This window comes from Hyaena hyaena, unplaced genomic scaffold (assembly GCF_003009895.1).
Source record: "Hyaena hyaena isolate Hyena2069 unplaced genomic scaffold, ASM300989v1 scaffold_227, whole genome shotgun sequence".
Lineage (NCBI taxonomy): Eukaryota > Metazoa > Chordata > Mammalia > Carnivora > Hyaenidae > Hyaena > Hyaena hyaena.
The window spans coordinates 840,068-861,894 of NW_024080859.1; the positions used below are offsets into that span (position 1 = coordinate 840,068).

A 21,827-nucleotide genomic window follows, 5' to 3' on the forward strand; every position below is an offset into this window, starting at 1 on the left:
GAGGGTCAGAGAGAGAGGGAGACACAGAATCTGAAACAGGCTCCAGGCTCAGAGGTAGCTGTCAACACAGAGCTCGACGCGGGGCTCAAACCCACGAACCGTGAGATCATGACCTGAGCTGAAGCCGGAGGCTTAACCGACTGAGCCACCCAGGGGCCCCGCAAATTGCTTGTTAAAATTTCCAGGACACTGTAGAAAAATGCTATAATTACCCCCCCCAAACACAAACAAATTTTACAGATAAGAAAAAGGAGGTTCAGAAATGGAGGAGACATGAGATCAGAGGCTAAGGTGAGGGGCAAGTGACCCCTTTGGAACTGGGCACGTGTCCCCAGCTGATGGGACTGGAGGAAGCTGATGTCCTTGAGGAGGAAACAGCACAATAACAAGTCACATGACCAGGGGAGGGGGCTTCCTGTTTCCTGGCCCCTCCCAAGCCAGCCTTGGGCAGCCCAGGCCTCAGCAGGCAGTGGCCAGGGCTACCCCAAGAGTGTCCAGGGATTTGGGCCGCTGACCCAGGTGCTCCCAGAGGCGCAGAGGAGTAGAATTTGAGCAGGCTGAGGAGGCCCAACTCCAAGATTGGGGCCTCTGGCTCAAAAGAGCCCAGGGGAGGAGAGGTGACTCTTTAAGTCGTTGAGCCAGGCCCAGACTGGGGAGCACAGAGGTCGTGAAAGATAAAGGAGGTAGAGGAGAAAAGGAGGTCGGAACGATTTTTGGAGATAGTGAGCTGCTTGTCGAGGGAGGCATTCAAATGCACCACATCAACATTGATAACTCAAGATCCCTTCCAAAGGGAGACAATCAATGCCCATTTCACAGAAGAGGAAATTAAGGTTACTCAGGACTACAAGGACAAGAGCTGAGATCAGGCTGCAGGTTTAAGGGGAGAGGAAGAAGTTAGATCCGGAGGACTGACTTCCGGACGACAATGAGTGCTCGGGCCACGCGACCTCGAAGCCGGCGAGGGAGGCACGCTCCGCCTGTAAGTGTCCCCCTCTCCGCCACACGCAGCTCTTTGGGGCCGCTCATAGCCTGGCTTCAGAGCTTGGTCCCGGGGGTCATTTTCAGGGGGAGCTCGATCCTGTGGCAGAGAGTTCAGAGGAGGCAGAGGCAGCCAGCGGGAGCTCTGAGCCGGGCCCTGCACCATCTCAGGAGAGCTGCAAGCCGGGGCTGCCGGGGCCAGAGGCGGAGGCCAGCGGGCAGGGCTCGGAGGGCAGGTGAGGCCCGCTTGGTCTGTGGTCCCCACTCTAACTCTGGGACGACTTCCCTACCCATAGATCTGCCTGCGTTCCTCCCTTGCCCACATACATGCCGTAGCTTCCTATTGCCCTCCTCAGCCCAACTTTTAAGGCCCTGGATAATACATCCCCTGTGAGTTAACCAACCCAGATGACCCCATTTCCAGAGTCTCCACGTCTCACCTCACTACAGGACCAACAAAGAGGCTGCGGAGGACTCTAGCCCGGGACTGGCCCCATCTCTCAAGGGACCACATGAGCCTGCAGAGGAAGGTCACCAGGCCACAGATGTAGCCCCACCGACGGGGGAGCCGGGCCCCCCCAGGCCTGGAGCCTCTGATGTGTTTCAGATTCTCCAGCATGCTCTGAGCTCGCTGGAGGCTGCCGCCGCTGCCTGGCGCCGCCAGCCCCCAAGCCGTCCTGGGCCCGTGGAGGCAGAGGACAGAAGCGAGGCAGGACCAAGGCCCTGCTCAGAGCAGGAGGGAGTCGGGGGGTGCCAGAGGGAGGCAGCCCGCCTGGCGGAGAGGAATGCCTGGCTGCGATTGGCCTTGGGCAGCCGAGAGGAGGAGCTGACTCGCCTGCAGGCCTCGGTGCAGGCCATCCAGGCAGAAAAGGTGATGCTGCAGAGAGAGGTGAGTGGGGCAGCTCCCTGTCTAAGGCGGAGGTGCGCCTAGCAGAGGCAACGTTCCATCGTTTGCTCCCTAGAAAAACTTTTATGGAGGGGCGCCTGGGTTGGTTCAGTCGGTTAAGTGACCAGCTTCAGCTCAGATCATGATTTCACAGGTTCGTGAGTTCAAGCCCCGCGCCGGGGCTCCCTGCTGTCGGCACAAAGCCTGCTTCCGATCCTCTGCCTCCCTCTCTGTCTCTCTCTGCACCTCCCCAGCTCGCGCGCACGCATGCTCTCTCTCTCAAAAATAAATAAACATTTAGGGGTGCCGGTGAGTTCGAGCCCCGCATTTTTAAAATTAAAAATAAAAATAAACGTAAAAAAAAAGTTTTACAGAGCATTGACTGCTGAGCCCTGAATAGATAAAAGTCCCTTGCCCAGGCGGGGGTGTGGTTCAAGGAACAGTGAGGAGGCCAGTGAGAGGCGAAGGGAGGGCAGGGCGGTGATGGGGGCAGATTCACAGGGTCGTGGGGCTTTTGGGAGTTGAGCTTTTGCTTCCCGAGTCCGCTGGGAACTTGGAGGATTCCCACCGCTCCGCCCCCCCTCCGCGCCGCGCGACCAAAAAGGGGCGGGACCTGGCGGAGGGGGTCCCAGGCGCCCTCTGGCGGCCCCGGGAGGAACGGCGAGGGCGGCCTCCTGGCGGTCCAGGGGGCACCGGTCCAGACACCAGATGGTAGAACTTGTGGAGGTGGCACGAAATGGGAAGGTTCTGGGTGGCGTCGAAGGTGTCGCTGGCAGGCTTGGGGCTGAAGCTAGAGGAGGGTTGAGGGCAAGTCGTGGTTTGCGAGCCTGCGGGACTGGAGGCGAGAAAGGGGGAGGCCGCAGGAGGGGCGGGCTTGGTGGGAGGGGGGCCAGAAGCGGTTCGGGTCCTAACGAGCACCAGGCATCCATGAGCCACCATGTGGGGCCATCAAAGAGACAGTTCTGTGTCTGAGTCCAGACATCGGGGCGATGTCGGGGTAGGAGAAACGCATTTGGGCCTCCTTGGCATGTGGATGCAGCCCAAGGTCATGTGGCGAAGGACGTCGTGGGACACTGGTCCTCATCTCGGGAGGGATCTGGTGGCAAGATACTGGACTGCCTGAGCCCGGCCTGAGGGGTGGGGCCCACTTCCTGGCTGGGGATGAAAATGCCCCCTCCACATTCCTCTCCCCCCCCACCCCCTCTAGCAGCCACCGCTCTGTTCTCTGTATCAGTGAGTTTGATGTTTTGTCTTATTTTGTTTTGTTTTAGATTCCACATAGAAGTGAGGTCATAAAGTATTTGCCTTTCTCTGTCTGACTTATTTCACTTAGCGGAATGCCCTCAAGGGCCAGCCATGTAGTTGCAAATAGCAAGACTTCGTCTTCTTCTTCTTTTTTTTCTTAATTTCATTTTTAGGGACACTTGGGTGGCTCATTCGGTTAAGTGTCCCCTTCTTGATTTCAGCTTGGGTCATGATCCTGGTGTCATGCTCAGCACGGAGCCTGCTTAAGGCTCTCTCCCTCCCTCCCTCCCCTGTTTGATCTCTCTCTTAAAAAAAAAAAATAGGGCACCTGTGTGGGTCAGTTGGTTAAGCATCCAACTTTGGCTCAGGTCATGATCTCACAGTTCATGAATTCGAGCCCCACGTCAGGCTCTGTGCTGACAGCTCAGAGCCTGGAGCCTGCTTTGGATTCTGTCTCTCTCTCTCTCTCTCTCACTGCCCCTCCCCTCTCCCTCTCAAAAATAAATAAACGTTAAAAAATATATATATATTTAAAAAAAGATTTTATTTTATTTTTTAAAAATGTTTTATTTTTATTTATTTCTGAGAGACAGTGTGAGCAGGGGAGGGTCAGAGAGAGAGGGAGACACAGAATCTGAAACAGACTCCAGGCTCTAAGCTAGCAGGGCTTGAACCCACGAACTGTGAGATCATGACCTGAGCCGAAGTCAGATGCTTAACCAACTGAGCCACCCAGACGCCCCAAAGATTATTTATTTTGAGAGACAGAGAGAGAGAGAGAATGAGTGGGGGAGGGGCAGAGAGAGAGAGGAAGAGAGAGAATCCCAAGCAGGCTCCATGCGGGTCCGCAGAGAGCCTGATGTGGGGCTCGATTTCCTGACCATGGGATCATGATCTGAGCTGAAATCAAGAGTCACATGCTTAACTGACTGAGCCACCTGGGGATCCTCTAAAGAAAGAAGATTCTTGGGGTGCCTGGGTGGCTCAGTCGGTCAAGTGTCCAACTTCGCTCAGGTCATCATCTCACCACGGTTCGTGGGTTTGATCCCCGCGTTGGGTTCTGTGTGGGCAGCTCAGAGCCTGGAGCCTGTTTCAGATTCTGTCTCTCTCTCTCTCTCTCTCTGCCCCTCCACTGCTCATGCTCTGTCTTTCTCTGTCTCAAAAATAAACCATGAAAGAAAGAAAGAAAGAAAGAAAGAAAGAAAGAAAGAAAGAAAGAAAGAAAGGATTCTTGAGTGGCTAAGTGAATTGCCCTTCCCAACTGGGGCCTTGCCACTGTCCCAGAAAGGTTTTTTTGTTGTTGTTGTTTGTTTGTTTATTATTTTTGAGAGAGAACACAAGCAGAGGAGGGGCAAAGAGAGAAGGAGACACAGAATCGGAAGCAGCTCCAGGCTCGAAGTCTGACGCTTAGCTGACTGAGCGCCCCCAGGCGCCCCTCCCAGGAACAGTTCTTAAGGAGGCCTGGTAGTTTGGGCCATAGGGGGTCAGTTTAGTAAAGCGCCTGACTCTTGACATTGGCTCAGGTCATGATCTCATTGATTGTGAGATTGAACCCCATATTGGGCTCTGTGCTGGCTGTGAGGTGCCTGTTTGGGATTCTCTCTCTCTTCCTCTCTTTCTGACTCTCTCCCATGCACAAATGTGCTCTCTCTCTCAAAATAAATAAATAAACTTAAAAAAAAGGGGGAGGGCTGTGGTTGGTTGGAGCCTCCAGGCCTGACCTACTCCATCCCTCCCCCTCCCCAGGTCGAAGAGCTCCAGGATTCCCTGCTGAGGCTGGAGCCCTTCCCACCTCCCTCCCGTGGCCGAGCAGGTGGCTCGGGCAGCGGCTCCAGCAGCTCTGGGGTAGATGAGGAGCCCTGGGGGCCTCAGGTGAGTGTGGGAAGCTCAAAACCACAATCTTGAGATCTGTAGGATTTGGAGCAGCGAGACTGAAATCCTGGTCATGCAATCCAGTAGCTTCTGGGCTTGGAAAAGGCCTAAATCTGTGACGCTGGGCTCTCAGCGACAAGCTGGGTGAATCAAGTCACCTCTTTCTGGCAGGACCCCTTCTCCCTGGCTCACCCCCTGCTCCGGCGCCTCCGGAGTGATTCCAGCACTCAGATGCTTGGGCCTCTCCGCACTCAGCCCCTTGGCCCCGAGATGCGCATCATGGAAGCCCAGACGGAGCAGCTCCGGGGGTAAGGGCCACACCTGCTGAGCTCGTAAGGGCACCGGTTCCTTTCCCGCTGGCCTATAAACCCGAGAGTCTGGAGCTGGAATGGAATGGGGAGGAGGGTGGCAATCAGTTGGGTCCTGACTGCCCTTTGGGGCCTCTCATGTTCCCCCTTCCCTAACTTCGGGGGCAGGAGCATCGAGAAGCTCAAATGTTTCAACCATCTGCTGTCAGCTGTGCTGCAGGGGTACAAGGGCCGGTGTGAAGGCCTCAGCATGCAGCTGGGCCAGCGGGAGGCCGAGGCCACAGCCCTGCGTCTGGCCTTGCAGTACAGGTCAGTGCATCCCACCTGTGGTATGGCTAGCATGGGGGTCAGGGTGACCCCCACCCACAGGGAGAGTCAGGGCCCCTGCAGGAAAGCACTTTCCCACCAGAGAATTTGTTTTATTTTATTATTTTTATATTTATTTGTTTTTGAGAGACAGAGAGAGACAGAGCATGAGCGGGGGAGGGGCAGAGAGAGAGGGAGACACAGAATCGGAAGCAGGCTCCAGGCTCCAAACTGTCAGCACAGAGTCCGACGCGGGGCTCGAACCCACGGACCACGAGATCGTGACCTGAGCCGAAGTTGGATGCTCAACCGACTGAGCCCCCCAGGCAACCCCAGAGAAATTATTTTAAAGGCAAGCTTTAGAAAAAATAATAAATAAAGGCAAGCTTAGTCCAAGGGTGCTGAAGGAGTTTATGTGCTCCCAGCAGTGGGGGGAGGGGGACAAAGGGAAGGATCCAGGAGCCAGTGGGGGCGACGGCCACGCAAGACGGAGCCAGGCCTCCCAGAGCACTCAGAATCAGTGTCTCACAGTGAGCACTGTGAGGAGGCGTACGGAGTCCTGCTCACTCTCCGGGAGGCAGATTCGGGGGCAAGAGAGGGAGCCCCTCTGAGTGACCTGGAGGTGGCCGAGAAGGAGGCTCGGAGGCTGCTGGCCGAAGAGGAGGCTGCCGTGGATGGAGGGACACCAGGGAATCCACAGCCAAGGTACCCCTGCGAATCTCGAGAACTGGGAGAGCCAGTGAGTGGGGGTTGTATTAGAGAGTGGGGCTCCCACCGCCGGCTCCGGGTTGGGGTTTGGCATGGCCGGGCCCAGCAAAGTTGGCGTAGGGCTCTCTGTGGTTGGTTGGCATGAGGCCCGAGTAGAGTTGGCTGGTGCTACTAAACAAAGTTGGCATGGCGGTTGGCAGCCACTGGGTTTGGCATAGGACCCACCAGGGATGGCAAGGAGATGGGCGATGGTGCCTGCTGATCAGAACGGGCATGGTGGTGCTTAAGGGGGTTGGCCTGATGCTGGCATGCACGGGGGTTAGCATGATGTTGCCAAACAGATGCAAGCAAGCTGAGCAACGGTACCCATTGGGTTGGTGGGATGGCATCCATCGTGTTGGCAAATGTGATATAGCACCTGCTGAGTTGGTGTGATGGCTTCCAGCATGATGGCTTGAGCAACAGTAATCGTTGACACGATGGTGTTCACTCCATTGTCTTGATGAATAATGGTGCCCTTGGGGTTTACGTTATGGTGTCCACCATGTTGGTAAAACAGCACTCACCACAGAGGGCATAGAATCCATCGTGGTCAGCCAGATGGAAGAAGAGAAGAAGATAAAGCCCATCAGGGTTGGCATGAAGGTAGCACAGCTATGGCCACCAGTGTTGACATTAGACCCCTGTTCTGTTTCCTGTAGCCCTGAGGGCAGCAGTGTGGATGGGCCCACACCGCAGGAGATGGCTACCCAGCTCTGGGGCTATGTCCGGCGTCTCCAGGAGCGCCGTGCTCTGGTGAAGATTCCCCCAGAGCCTGGCCCAACTCTGGCACCCATGCCCACTGTGCCCCATGCGGAAGCCATGGTGCAGGCCATTCTGGGGAACCAGCCTGGCCCATCGCTACCCCGGTTGGAGAAAATCCAGATCCAGCAGGACCTGGCAGCCACACGGGTACACACAGGCAGTGGGCACCGTGTCTGTCTTTTCTGGTGGGACAAAACACTTTGCTGAGGCTTAGAGGGATGTGATTGGGGGACCAAAAAGGAAAGGGGAGTTCTACCTGGCTGGGGGCAGACTTCCTGGAGGGAGGAGAGTTGGAGCTGGGATTTTGAGGGATGAATAGGAGTTTGTCTTCCGGGGGCGCCTGGGTGGCTTAGTCGGTTAAGCGTCCGACTTTCTCTTGGGTCATGATCTCGCGGTTCATGGGTTCGAGCCCCGCGTCGGGCTCTGTGCTGACTGCCAGCTCAGAGCCTGGAGACTGTTTCAGAGTCTGTGATTCCCTCTCTCTCTGACCCTCCCCTGCTCACGCTGTCTCTCTCTCCTAGAAATAAATAAAAACACTTAAAAAAATTAAAAAAAAAAAGAGTTCGTCTTCCGGAATTATGGAAAAAGAATCTCATAAGATTCTTTTTTTTTAATTTTAAAAATTGTTTTTTATTTATTTTTTTGAGACAGACAGAGAGTAAGGTGGGGAGGGGCAGAGAGGGAGAGAGGGAGACATAGAATCTGAAGCAGGCTGTTAGCGCAGAGCCTGATGCGGGGCTAGAACTCACAAGCTGTGAGATTATGACCTGAGCCTAAGTCAGATGCTTAACCAACTGAACCACCCAGGCGCCCCTCTCATAAGATTCTGGAATGTAGCTTTCCCAAGTTTCCTTCCTGTGGAAACGGGATGGGGACATGACCTGCGGTTTATACCCGGGCATGAAAGATCTGAGGTTCAAGAGTTGGAGAAACTCCAGACCCTTCCACTGAGATGCTACTTGACCTTGTCTAAGATATTTCTACTCTCTCTGAACTACCGTTTCTGTAGTTGTCGTTCTTAGGAGGTGACGTTATTTCCCACCATACACGACCACGGGGAGGGTTTGAGTTCTTGCCTGACCAGTCCTCATTGGGTGCCTCCTGGGGCCTCAGTTTCCCCAGATCCTAGCAGCCCAAATTCTCTGCCCACTTCCTGGTCTCTCAGGAGACGCTGGCAGACCTGATGCTGCAGCTGCAGTTGACGCGGCGGGAGAAGCGGGGTCTGGAGCTGAAGGAGGCTGCCCTCCGAGCCCAGGGCCCAGCTCACGCGCTCCTGCGGGAGCAGCTGCGGTGGGAACAGGCACAGCTCTGGAGCGGTGGGGCCGACAGCAGTGGTGGAGACAGCAGCGGAGACGAAGAGGAATCGTCTCAGGCGAGTGGCCCTTCCTGGATCTGGTGGGGACGGCAGTATACTCTGTGGCCCTGGTCAATCCCAGCCTCCTCTGAGCCTCATGGTTAAAGTGCATGTCAAGGTTTAGGGGTGCCTGGGTGGCTCCGTTGGTTAAGTGTCCGACCTCAGCTCGGGTGGTGATCTCGCGGTTCGTGAGTTTGAACCCGTGTTGGGCTCCGTGCTGACAGCTCAGATTCTGTGTCTGTTTCGGATGCTGTGTCTCCCTCCCTCTTTCTGCTCCTCCCCTGCCCATGCTCTGTCTCTCTCTCTCAAAAATAAATAAACATTTAAAAAAATGCATGTCTGGGGTGCCTGAGTGGCTCAGTCGGTTGAACATCTGATTCTGGCCCAGGACATGATCTCACCATTCGTGGGTTTGAGCCCCGCGTCAGACTCTGTGCTGAATGCTTGCTCAGAGCCTGGAGCCTTCTTCCGATTCTCTCAGAAGAGAGTTTAGTGTCTTCCACTCACACCTGTACCTCCTGCTTCCCACACCGAGGGTTATTCGTACTCCAGCATGGCCATTCCAACGGCCCACGCTTCATCTCTTCTTTTTTTTTTAATTAAAATTTTTTTTTTTTTAATTTTTGAGAGAGAGAGAGACAGCGTGAGCAGGGGAGGGTCAGAGAGAGGGGGGGATCCAGAATCTGAAGACAGGCTCCAGGCTCTGAGCTGTCAGCACAGAGCCTGACACGGGGCTCGAGCCCACGGACTATGAGATCATGACCTGACCCGAAGCTGGACGCTTAACTGACTGAGCCACTCAGACGCTCCTTCATCTCTTCTTAAAATTTGGCTCTAGCTTCCTCCCTAAGGCCTTCCCTTTTGCCCCTTCCTATCTAATCATGTCTGTCCTCTGCTTAAAGCCTTCAGCAGCTCATAGAGCCCTTCGGATCATCTCTCCCACTTCTGAGCCCCTGCTAAGAACACTGTCGCTTCCCTCTTTGTCTAATGAAGCCCATGATCTCTTGCAGGTGTGAGCTCAGACATTACCTGTCCTTGGATGTTAGGGAGTCATTTTACCCTAATCAGGGTTTCTCTCAACAGACTGGGGGCTCCGTGAGGCCAGGGGTGGTGGCTGCCACAGTGTGCGTGACTCCGACATCCAGCTTGGGAGGAACTTGCATGCCACCTGAGCCAAGGTCACTTTCCTCCCTTCTGCCTCCCACAGGGCCCCCCAGCCGTTCTTGGTGGCAGCAGGAGCATTGATGGAGGCCAGGCAGGCAAAGTGCAGGACCCGGAGATTCTTGCCCAGGAACTGGCGGCGTCGCTTAACCGGTGTGTTTCTCGGTCCTGGGCTGCGGGGCAGACGGGTCGGGCGGGTGTCTGTGAGAACCCACGGGGGGCACTGTGTGCAGCAGAGCGCAGGGTGTACATCCGTCTACAGGTGAAATACCATGCACAGGTGGGGGGAGGAGGGAAGGAAGACTGGATTGGCTCTGGCTATGAGCTCCCCTCTCCTCACCCCTGCGCCAGGGCCCTGGGCCTGCGGGAGCAGCTGCAGTCTCTGCGGGAGGAACTGGAACAGGTGGCTCAGAAGGGGCGAGCCCGACGTGCTCAGAGTGCGGAGCTGAACAACGATTTATGCAAGGCTCACAGGTGGGTCTCCCTTCCTTGGGTCTCTCCTCGTGACCTCAGAAGTGTCCCTGGCTCTCCCTGGCCTGCAGCTTTCCCATGTAAGGTAGGTGGCAGGTCCAGTCCATCTTGTGCCTCCCCCCTCCCCCATACCCAGTGTTTGCCGGCCCCTTTCTGAGCGGGACCCCAGGAAAACTCAGCCTCAGAGAGCTCCCATCTGGTGCTGGGAACACACAGCTCCTGACTTGGGTGGGATGGGGGGCTGTTTCCTGGCTCAGCCCACTCCCCCCCCTTCCAGTGCCCTGGTCCTGGCCTTCCGAGGTGCCCACCGGAAGCAGGAAGAGCAGCGGAGGAAGCTCGAGCAGCAGGTGGCACTAATGGAGGTCCGACAGGCAGAGGAACTGGAGCTGCTAGAAGCCACCGTAAGGGCACTGGGGAAGCCCAGACCGTCCCGTCTGCCTCCCCGGCTGGGGGAGACCTTTTTGTAGGCCCCATTCTGGCTGTGTCTGCCTGTACCGGACAGCTAGGGCAGGCCACATAAACTGTCCTGGACTGATACTATATCATGTGTGACCTTGAATGTTGGGACCTGTTGGGTGGGATGGAACACTTGGGCGTCTGGGACCTGATGGAGGGGTGGCTGGGCATTTGAGAAGGGCTCCGTGTCGTTGGCCTGGCACCACGTGGCATGCAAGTGTGATATGCCAGCGGGATCATGCCAGAAGTCAGGCCAAATCTAGGGGTTGGCTCAAGGATTCAGGGGTCAGTGAGGTTACATTGCCAGAACTGAAATGCCAGCCCTCATCTGTCTCCAGAAGCCCCCAGGGACAGGGCACCCCTTCCCTTGTCTGTGTCCCCCTTCCCAGGAAGATGCCGGGTTTGGCCTGGTAGGTGCTCCCAAGAGGAAAATGCCCATATCTCAGAAGGAAGACTGAGGGCCTAGCGGCTCAGGGTGTGGAAAATTTGCTGGAAGAGCAATCGCTCCCAAGCTGGAGGTGGGGAGAGGAGGAATCGAAGGGCTTTGGAACTTGTATTCAAAAGAATTTGGAGCTAAGGTAAAGGGCTTTTGGGTTCAGGGCACAGCAAAGGTAAGAAATTAATTAGCAGGCAGCTAATTAGTATTCATTTGCATAGGCCACACCTCCTGGAAAGGGGTGCTTGGGTGGGAACTGGCCAGCCAGATTATTGGCCAGCTAGCTACTCCCTTCCTGGTTAAACGCTGAAACCCAAGACTGGGATGGGAAAGATTTTCACCCCCAGCCTGGTGGTGGTGATTCCCAGCCCACATCCGCGCTGGTGTGTGCGGTGATTGCCTTTTCCAAGGGAGGGCAAGGCGGGCAGACTTCAGGCCCATCAGGGGCCTGGACTCAACCCAGGCCTCCTGACGCACAACTCCTCAGGGATCATGGGCTGGTGACCTTCGGACTGTGCAATCTCTCTGGATGACAGCCAGCTTGGAAGAAAGCAGGGAAACTGAGGAGAACAAGGTCCTGAGGAGGGTCAGAGGAACCGACCTTATCCCCTTTTGTCTGTCGCCAAAAGTGCAAGAGTGACTTCTTTAAGCCAACCGCCGCCCCCCCCCCAATCCCACTAGTTTGCCCGCGGTAGGGGGAGGGCGCAAAGGGAGACAAGGTCACCTGCTTAAGGGTGGGGAATGAGCTTGCGCTGTTGGAGGGGTCTGGGGCCGGTTCCCAGGCCGCCGGGAGCCAGGTCTGGCCGTTCCCACGGGTGCCCCCTCGGCAGATGGGCCCAGGCCTCTTTGTCCGCGGTCCGCAGCCGCCGCAAGGTCAAATGTCACCGCGGGGCCGCGCGCAGGGGTCAAGGAGGCGGGGCCGGACCTCGGCCCACCCCTAGGAGGGCCCCAGGGGTTTCAGGGGCTCCCGCGCTACGGGGAGGGGGCGGGGCGGCAGCCGAGGGATCGGACCAACCGGAGATTCTAGGATCTGCAGCGGATTTGTCCCTAGTCTCCAAACCGGCCCCAGACTGCCGCTTCTGAGCCTCACCTACCTCGGACTCGTGTTCCTCAAGCCCTAGGTCCCTGCCCCCTGCCCTCTCCAGTCCCCCTTCTGATTCCCTTCCCGGGACTTTCCCTTCGGAGACGTACCCCCAGCCCCCCAAGCAAGAATCCTGGAAAGCCCAGACCACGGACCTAGGACCCCTGTCCTCACCCCGAATAACCAGCCAGCACCTCCACATTCCCAGGGAGCCCCTGGGAGAACAAATGGTCCTCTCTAACCATCCAGACCCTCTCCTCCTGCAGGGCTTACAAGGGCAGAGAAGTCCACTTTAGTAGGTCTCATGGAAAGTCCTTGCTCATGTCTAACTCCAGTCCTTGCTTTCCTGTGCTTGCCTTGCTAAAACCTCTTCCAACTCGCACCCAGCCAGACTCTCCCTGGGAGGTCCAGAGGCCCAGGGCTGGGTGTGTGGTGCCTGGCTTTTACAGAACCTTGGTATCCTCTTAAATGTTGCATGATCTCCAAGATCTCCCCAGCCCCCCACCCACGGTATCCCCTCAGATGTAATCTGGAGAAGGGGCTACATTTTCCCATGGCCCCTTCCGGCCAGGGGAGGGCAGGGGAGGGGGCAGAGGGCAGTTTTCCTGCCCGCAGCCATCAGAGGCCCAGCCACGTGCCCTGGTGTCCAGCTCGGGCCCAGGGCCCAGGGCCGGGCAGGAGATAAGGCCTGCAACTGGACCTGCGGGACTCCAAGGTGAAAGGTCACCGTAGGAAGGGCTTTTCCAGCTGGTTAAAAGTTAACAGGCCCAGAGCTAGAGGCTCAGGCCTCCCCAACCCGGGGGAGGGGGGGCTGCCTGGGCCAGAGTTTGGGGAGGGCGACAAACAAAGGGTGCTTAATAAATGCTGGTCGGCCCTACCAGGGGTGGGGGGTGGGAAGAGGAAGCCAGGGACGGGTGGGGGGAGTCTATAAGCCAGCGGCAACTGAGAGGCTCCAGGGAGCCTGGAAGAGACATCTGCAGTCCAGCCGGTGGCCCAGCCAAGCCCTTTATGTGAAGCACAGAAAAGGAAATTAAAAAGGAAAAGGGGCAGGCGGCAGTAGGGATGGTGGGCATTCTGGCTGCCTCCCACCTAGCTGGGCGGGTGGGTGCCCTGCCCCCAGAGGCCTAAAATCCTGGAGAGGGGGCCCCTGACCTCGTGCCCCCGTCGGCCGCAGACCACAACAACACCCCTTGGCCCTGGAGATTCCCAGCACCAGGTGTTAGCCGAAGCTGAGCAAGGGTGGGGTGGGGGTCGGACGCGGCGACTTTCTGGAAGAGGAAACAAACACAATCCATCAAGCAACTGTGCAAAGAAATGCCCCAGGGTGTGTGTGTGTGTGTGTGTGTGTGTGTGTGTGTGTGTGTGTGTACTGCGCAGGGGCGTGCCCCCCGGGTGCAACTGGCCCCCATTATTGCTTCTGCGCGGAATGGAGGGGTAGGGTTCCGAGGGGCGCCTCGAGGGCGGTTGAGCGGCGCATCGTCCAAGGCCGGAGGTGGAGGGGAGGGCTTGGAGAGACATCTTGGCGAGGCTGCGGAAGGGCAGAGGGCAGCGGCGGCCCAGGCTCCCGCCGCGGCCCGGCAGGGGTTAAGGCTGGAGTCGGGCGAGGGCGGGGGTAGGGGGAGAAGGAGGGGGGGAGGGTCAGGCCGAGCGGCCCCGTGCTCCGCCCTCGCCCCTCCCGCCTGCCCGGGCGCCGGGCGCCGAGCGAGGCCACCCATGCCCTTATAAGGGTGGCCGTCGCCGGGGCAACGAGCGCCCGCCCCCAGCCCGCGGCGCGCGCCCCTGCCCCCGCCCCCGCCCCCCGCCCGCCCCGCGAATGGAACGTTGTGTGTCAAACCGGCCGCAGCGCGAGACCGGCGCGCGGGGTCGGCGGCGGCTGCGAGAGCGAGGCTCGGGCCCAGGCGCAGGCCCAGGCCGGGCAGGCGCGGCCGCAGAGGGGGCGGCAGCTCGGGAAGCGCCGGCCCGCAGGCTTGCAGGCCGCGAGCGGACGCCTGGGGACCCGGGGGAGCCAGGGGGCGCGGCGACCGGCCCCGGCGCGCGGCTACCGCCCCTCCCCCGCGCCGCGGGCGGCCGCGTAACTTGCGGCCAAACTTTCACCCCGGCCTCCCGCGCTCCGATGGCGGGCTGCTAAGTTGGCCGCAGCCCCCGGCCAAGCAGCGGCCAGGCCAGAGGGCGCCCCCTGCGCAGCCTGGGCCGGGCCATGGCCCGCGCGCCCCCGCCGGGGCCCCAGGGCGGCGGGGCGCGAGTCCCCGGGGCCCCCGGCTCGCGCCTCTAGCGCGCCCCCCCCGGCCCCAGGCCCGGCCCCGCGCACGCGTGGGAAAGTTGGCCTGGAACCGGCCCGACCAGTTCTGCCTGGGCGCGCGGACCGGCCGCAGGAAGTTGCTGCAAAACTTTTTTGGGGGGTGCAGCCGGTGCCCCCCGCGCGCCGGGCCCGGATGCGTGCCGGGTAGGGTCCCCCCGGGCCGAGAGGGGTGCCCGGAGGGAGGAGCACGGAGGGGGCGCCCCGGCCCCGCTGCCCTGGGGCTATGGCCATGGTGACCGGCGGCTGGGGCGGCCCCGGCAGCGGCGGCGGCGACACCAACGGCGTGGACAAGGCTGGCGGCTACCCGCGCGCGGCCGAGGAAGACTCGGCCTCACCTCCCGGCGCCGCCAGCGACGCTGAGCCGGGCGACGAAGAGCGGCCAGGGCTGCAGGTGGACTGCGTGGTGTGCGGGGACAAGTCGAGCGGCAAGCACTACGGCGTCTTCACCTGCGAGGGCTGCAAGAGCTTCTTCAAGCGGAGCATCCGCCGCAACCTCAGCTACACCTGCCGGTGAGCCCCCTATCAGCGCACCGCCGCTGTGCACTCGGCCCCGGCTTGAGCCGGGCCTCTGACCTGCTCGGTCACCTTGGGCCTGGCGCTGACCTTCCCTGGGCCTCCATCCCCCTCTGAAAGAGGGGCACACACAGCCCCCTCTCCCCACCTCCATTCCATCCCATTCCTGGGATTGTGTATACAGTCGGCGTTGTATCGATGCACGTCCCCTCGTCAGGTGGTCCCTTGCGGCTTCCGCCTCAGTTCCTTGCTCCTTCTCTCTCCCACCCCCTCTCCGGAGAGGAGTGATCTCCGCGCGGGGAGGGGTTGGGGCTGCTGTCAGGGGTGGGGCAGGGCATCCCTTCTCTTGGGGATCTCGGCGTGCAGGGGACCCCTCGGGAATCGAACGTGGAACTTGGACTGTGGAGCTCGCAGCGTCCAGGGGCCATTGTCTGCGGCCGCGCGGATCGATACGGCGCGCCCTTGGGGTCAAATATCACTTCCAAAGTCGCCCTGGCCACCGAGGCGGCGGCGGCGGCGGCGGCGGCTGCGGGAGCGAGGCCGGGGTGGCACAGGGCGGCCTCTTTCGCTTGAGGAGCCCTGCTGTGGGGAGAGCTGGGATTGTCCATCCGGGGGGAACTTCCCCCCGCCTGGGCTCACCCTGGGCCTTGGGTCACCGGAAACCGCCGCTGCAGGGCCGGGAGGGCGGCTGGATTTGACCACACCTCGGCTGCTCCAACCCTCCCCCCACCGGGAGTGGGTGCAGACCCGGGGCTCCTGGAAAATCCCTGAAACTTCAGTGCTCTCTTGACAGGGTGGGGATGAATGTTTCCAAGAAGGAGCCCCGGGCTGGCCTGGGTTGGAGTCCCCACTGACAGGGTGTGGCCTTGCTAGTGTCGGGGTGGTGCTGAGGTTGGGTGTCCAGCCCGGGGCCCCCTTCCTAGTGCTCTTCCATGAGTGCCCCCTTTGCTCCATTGACAGGCTCCTACTCTGCCTCCCAACACGAACACGTTTAGGCTCTGCAGAGGTAGTATAGAGAGTCCCATTTTCCAGATGTGCAAAACTGAGGCCCACAGAGGTCCTGGCGCTGCCCTGGTGGGGGGGGGGTGCACTGGCAGGGGAGAGACCCTGCCCCATTTGGGGCTTAGCAAGGGGAACTGGGGTTGGGAAGAGGGGAGGGGCTGAGTCCTGGTCAGGGTGCCCCCAGGGGGAGGGTAGCTGATGGAGGGCTTGCTGGTCAGGCCGAAGGGTGGGGCCCCAGACACCAGAGGCTGGAGTTTGGCCCCAGGTCTGCGGTCAGGGCCTTGTCTGGGGTAGCTCTGTGTGTGTGTGTGTGTGTGTGTGTGTGTGTGTGTGTGTGTGAGAGAGAGAGAGAGAGAGAGAGAAAGAGAGAGAGAGGGAGCTGGCTTACTCCCTCCTCCAGTGCTAACTGGGCCACCAGACTTTGGCCTCATTCTTGCTGCTGGAATAACTGTCTGATCTCTGGCCAGGTCTTTGGGGAGGGCAAGGGAGGAGCTTAGGTGGTTTTGGGGTCCCAGGGGCAGCAGGGAGCACCGAGAGTGAGGGGAAGGAGTTGTTGGGGGCTGGCTGGTTCTTCAGAAGCTCTGCGCTGTGTGACCTGGTGAAGTCCCCGCCCCTCTCTGAGCCTCAGGTTGATTCACCAGAGCCCCCTCAGGGCCTAGCCTGGGTGGTTTGACGCCAGTCCCCCATAGCGACCCCAGCCCCAATCCCAGTTCTCTCCCAGTTCGGAGGAGACACAGTGAGACACCGATGCTTCCTGCCTGCAAAGTCTGGGCTAGACCAGACGGAGGGGATGGGGTCTGAAGTCCCAAGAGGGAGCGAGGGGGCTCTGCCTGAGGTTCAGGGAGGGCTGCCTGGAGGAGGCCCATGGGAGGTGAGCCTTGAAGTGGGAGGGGAGAGCGTGCTCTCTTTAGGTGGGATAACAGGTGGAACTTACTGCTTCCCCCATCGGGAGGGACAGGAGGTCTGTCCCAACTTCACAGCTGGGGAAGTTGAGGCAGGAGGTTCAGGACCTCCCCTGAGGTCAGGGGCCCTGCGCTGGGCCCCTGCCTGCCTGCCTGCCTGCTCTATAGGCCTAGCTCTTTCCACCCCGCTGCCCAGGACCCTCCCACTGCCTGCCTGCTGGGCTTTGTTCTGGTTCTGCCTGAGCTCCCGCCAGCCTACAAGGGCCTCTTCCTCGGGCTCGGGCCAGGCAGGGGACAGAGGCCCTGGCTGCGAAGCTGGTGCTTTGGGACCTGGGCACTTGGAGACCCCCAGGGCCTCAGCTGTCCTGAACCTGCCATTGAGACGCCCCAGCTTGGGCTTGGGTCCTGATGCCCTCCCCGAGAGTGCCCCCCCCACCGCCGGGTTCCCCCAAACACAGTGCATCCCATAGAGAGTGGGCATCAGGCCTCCCATTTCCAGATGAGGAAACTGAGGTTCGGCGGAGAAGTCGCCGCCCCGTGGCTGGGGCTGAGTGACTGCAGCTGAGATGTGTTTGATTTCTTAACTTGGTCGAACGTGTGTTTTACTCTGTGACTGTCGCCGGTAAGCCTCTTGGCGCCCAGCTGGGAGCCTAGGGGTGTCTGTCCCAGCCCTGGGCTTTCGAGAGCCCTGAGCCCAGGGTAGAGAGACACAGGGAGCACAGGGGCCGTGGCCGAGGGGAGGACGTGCTGGAGAAATTTGAAAAACCAGGGGGTGAACCTTCCTGCTTGGGACCGACCTGGATGGGGAGCTCGCGGTCCTGAAGGGCGGGGCCCCCCTTCCCTTTCCTGGAAAAGACACTTATCCCTGAGGGCCACTCAGAAGAAGCTTCTTAGGTTCAGTTAGGAGTTGGAAGGGCTTCCCAGAGGAGGGCACATGGGTGCAGAGTCTTAAAGGGAAAAGAGGACTTCATTCATTCATTCATTCATTCATTCATTCATTCATTCATTCATTGATGGTGGTCTTGTGCAGGGTGATGCCGGCCCCTCGTCTCTTAGTTAACTCACAAAGCCGGCTCCCTGACCGTGTACCTTTGCTGCTCTCACATTGCCTTGGGGGGACCCCCCTTAGGCCAGCAGTGACCGAGTAATATGACACTGGGCTTTTCATATTTTTACACCTCCAACCTTTTGTGCTCCTTGCGCTCTCTGCCTGCAGTTGCCTCTCTGTTCTGGGGAACTAACTTCTATTCACCCTTCAAAACCCAGTTCTAACATACCCTCCCTCGGGGGCAAATCTACTTTGCCACAGACTCCATTCGTCACCTCCCCCCTAACTGTCCTTTGCCTCTTTGCAGGCCTGGCCCCTGGGCCCGTTTGGGGAAACCTGCCCAGCCCAGGGTAGGGGAGCCCCGATATTTCTTGGGCGTCCCCTTCAAAGGTGGCTGATAGGGTGGCTCGGGGAGCAGGACGTGGGTGTTATGGTGGCCCTCCCGCACGCCTGTAGGTCCAACCGTGACTGCCAGATTGACCAGCATCACCGGAACCAGTGCCAGTACTGTCGCCTGAAGAAGTGCTTCCGGGTGGGCATGAGGAAGGAGGGTGAGTACCCGCTGGTGCGGGGCCAGCAGAGGGTGACCCAGCATCCCGCCCCCCGCCTCCCTCTCCCTGGGGGTCTGGGAGCCATGGAGGGTGGGGTCTGGCGCCCGCTAACCTTGTTACCACCGATCCCAGGATCCTATGGGCGCGCAGTCTGGCCCTGGGCTGGAGGAATCCAATTATCCACGGTCACCTGGCAGCCGCTGTGGAGCCGGGGAGGCGCGGAGCACCCTGATCCAGGCCCCCGTTAGGACTGTTCTGCTCCCCAGCCCCTCTTCTCCAGGTCTCTGGGCCTCGCAGCCCCGTTCCTTGGCCCCGCCCCCTCGGTGGCCCCTGTGTCCCCTAGCCTGGCCAGCGCATTCTGAATAAGGATTTTTTTTTTGGGGGGGGGGGTTGCTTTCCTCCGTCTTCCACTCCCTGCTTTGTGTTTGCCCAAGGCAGGAACTTGCCGATTAAGGCAAAGGGCAGCTTACCCTTCCGCCTGACCCTGGGCACTGGGAGCCCAGAGGGAGGCCCAGCCCCTTGTTTCTGCCCTGGGGACTTGCGTGGACACGTGCCCGGGCAGCTGGGTCTAGACCTGGCCCAAGCACTTTTAGAATTCAGCTGGAACCCAGAGACTTCCACATGAAGCCTGGGGGGCGGGGGCGGGGGGCTGGGAGCTAAATCTGGCTCATTGGACCAGAACCCCAACTTCCTGCCTCTGCCTGGCCTCTCGTGGGCCACGTTGCCAATTCTTCCCTGCATCTCGAATCGCTCCTGCTCTGAAGTTGGTTTCTTCTCTGCTGGCCTCTGTGAGAGAATGGCTGCTCAGACTTTCTCTTAGAACTGATTACTGTCTTTGGTCCTTTCAAATTTGGGGATGATTTGCACCACTCCCTCAACCTGGATTTTGCCTCCACTGGTCTCTTTGACCTAAACTCCTGATATACTTCAGATGTCCAAAGTCTCAGGAGTGGGAAATAATCATAATCACAGCTCATGCCCCAAGAACAGTCCTACCTCAGGGCCTTTGCGCAGGGTGTGCCTGCGGCCTGGAGCACTCTAACCCCGGATACCTGTGTGGCTTCCTTACTTAAACTTTTAAGATTTGCTCAAGGAACACCTGCTCCGAGAAGCCCTCCTGATTACTCTTCACCAGCCCCCTTTATTTTGCCCTGGCTGCCTTGCTCCGTAGTTTACTTGCGCCCCCGCCAGCATATCCACTCTTTGAGGGCAGGGACTTTTGTCTGTCTTGTTTTCTGACCTATTCCCAGGGCCTAGACCAGGACCTCGAACACAGAAGGCGCTTAAGGAACGTTTTTTGGCTTGAACTACTACCCATTTAGCCCTTAGTACATGCCTGGTGCTGTTCTAATCAAGTTTGAGTAGATTCTCATTAATTTAGTGACCAGTGTCATCACTGTTACTACCGTCTGCCTCTTACAGATGGGGAAACAGCACAGAGAGCAGAGGAGTGAGGCCATTTGCTAGGGTCAGAGAGCAGTAGAGTTGGGTTGAGACTTGAACCCATGCAGTTCGGGCTGCGTGAAGAGGTGAAGGGGGAAGGAATAGATTCCCCCCCTCCCCCCGGGGTCCAGGGTGTTGAGCTGGGATTCACTCACGGGCCTTACCCAGCTACACCCTTAGGATATTTGATCCTGAGACACAGAAATCATGCGGAGCCTCCAGCCTACGCCCCGCTTCCGGCTCCGCCCTGCTGGCCCCTTGGCTCCCACCCACATCCTATTCCCCATTCACTCCATGGCCGGGTGGCACAGGGCATGCCAGCTCATTAAAGATCATGACTTTGTTTCTGTCTGGCCCTCAGCCCAGTCTGCCACTGCATATCCCCCCCTCCTGGCACAGGTCAGGTGAGCATGTGGCTACCCCTCCTTCCTCTTTGTGCCTCAGTTTCCTTCATCCCATCTACCTGAATCCCAGGATCACTGGCCGAAGCCAGCAGTAGGTGCTCCCCTCTTAACGGGCAAGATTACTGATGGCAGCTAATGTTTATTGAGCACCTACTATATAGGATAGGAGTTCACTCCTGGGGTCACTGCAGACCTAGGCCTGCCCTAGGGGGCCATGACCTGGGGGTGGGGTGAGCTAGAGAAAACATCCCATCTACATAGGAGGGGATTACTTGTTTAAGGATTGGCTGGCCACGAGCCTGGAGTGGTGTGAAGGTGTCCCCTCTCTGGCCCCATTATCAGTTCTGGGACCCCCATGATTGACCGATGGGGACAGGGGGCATGGGTCCGGCCTCCATGGCTGCTGAGTGGAGCTCACACGGTCCAGAGGCAGGGGGCCAGGCATGAATTAGTTTTTACCTAGTGGTCCCAGTGCCCCCCCCCTCCTCTGCAGGAAGTGGGGATGGGAGCTGTGGCTGGAGAGGGATTTAGGTTGAGGGCACAGGGCAGAGCAGGGGGCCCCTGGTCTCCCAGTAAGCTGTGCGCCCATGGGGTGGGATTGGAGGTCCAGGGAGAGGCTGGGTGTGGGGAGCCTTTGAGGGGAGGGGTTGAGTGACCCTCTGATGACTTTATCCTTCCCCCTCTTTTCCTCCCCACCTTTCCCCTCACCCCCCATGACTCCGGACACCCGCTTTCCCTCCTTGTTCCCTCCCTCTCCTCCCTCTTCCCTCTGTGGTCTCCCAATGTCCCTAAATCCCTTTCCCGTACCCTTTGTCGCCATTCTACATCCCTGATCCCCCTCCCCTCTCCCCTCCCGGTTTCTGGTGGCGGCGGGTGGGGGTACCTATCTCCTTCCCTCCCTCTCCCTCCCGTCTCCATTCAATCCCCGCAGCGGTGCAGCGCGGCCGCATCCCGCACTCCCTGCCGGGCGCCGTGGCCGCCTCCTCGGGCAGCCCCCCGGGCTCGGCGCTGGCGGCGGCGGCGGCGGCGGGCGGAGACCTTTTCCCGGGACAGCCGGTGTCGGAGCTGATCGCGCAGCTGCTGCGCGCCGAGCCCTACCCCGCGGCGGCCGGGCGCTTCGGCGCGGGCGCGGCGGGCGCGTTCGGCGCCGGGGGCGGCGCGGCGGGCGCCGTGCTGGGCATCGACAACGTGTGCGAGCTGGCGGCGCGGCTGCTCTTCAGCACCGTGGAGTGGGCGCGCCACGCGCCCTTCTTCCCCGAGCTGCCCGTGGCCGACCAGGTGGCGCTGCTGCGCCTCAGCTGGAGCGAGCTCTTCGTGCTGAACGCGGCGCAGGCTGCGCTGCCCCTGCACACGGCGCCGCTGCTGGCCGCCGCCGGCCTGCACGCCGCGCCCATGGCCGCCGAGCGCGCCGTGGCCTTCATGGACCAGGTGCGCGCCTTCCAGGAGCAGGTGGACAAGCTGGGCCGCCTGCAGGTCGACTCGGCCGAGTACGGCTGCCTCAAGGCCATCGCACTCTTCACGCCTGGTGAGATGCGCTCCCGCTCGCGTGGGGGGCGGGGGGTGTCGCTGAGGCCGCGGGAGCGGGGGGGGGGGGGG

At 59.7% G+C, this 21,827-nt stretch overlaps 2 protein-coding genes across 3 annotated transcripts in view; both read left to right on the plus strand.

Annotated features, from left to right (window-relative positions):
- Window positions 1-461: 461 nt before the first annotated feature.
- On the plus strand, window positions 462-10,636 carry USHBP1 (USH1 protein network component harmonin binding protein 1). Of its 2 annotated transcripts, none has more exons than XM_039243272.1 (12): window positions 462-982; window positions 1,069-1,217; window positions 1,432-1,870; window positions 4,859-4,984; window positions 5,156-5,292; window positions 5,461-5,601; window positions 6,130-6,303; window positions 7,008-7,257; window positions 8,276-8,482; window positions 9,672-9,778; window positions 9,977-10,099; window positions 10,374-10,636. In XM_039243272.1, the coding sequence occupies exons 1-12, from the start codon at window positions 929-931 to the stop codon at window positions 10,561-10,563; spliced, it is 2,097 nt and encodes a 698-aa protein (XP_039099203.1). In that variant the 5' UTR covers window positions 462-928; the 3' UTR covers window positions 10,564-10,636. The 2 variants fall into 2 exon arrangements, with proteins under 2 accessions (XP_039099203.1, XP_039099204.1); XM_039243273.1 differs by having other exon boundaries at window positions 5,464-5,601.
- Window positions 10,637-13,919: 3,283 nt separating this feature from the next.
- The window catches only part of NR2F6 (nuclear receptor subfamily 2 group F member 6), a 9,824-nt gene continuing 1,916 nt past the window's right edge, over window positions 13,920-21,827 (plus strand). Inside the window, exons 1-3 of the mRNA XM_039243432.1 lie at window positions 13,920-14,878; window positions 18,290-18,384; window positions 21,163-21,756. Of these exons, the coding sequence (XP_039099363.1) occupies window positions 14,592-14,878; window positions 18,290-18,384; window positions 21,163-21,756 (976 nt within the window). The 5' untranslated portion in view covers window positions 13,920-14,591. The remainder of the gene's footprint in view (window positions 14,879-18,289; window positions 18,385-21,162; window positions 21,757-21,827) is intronic.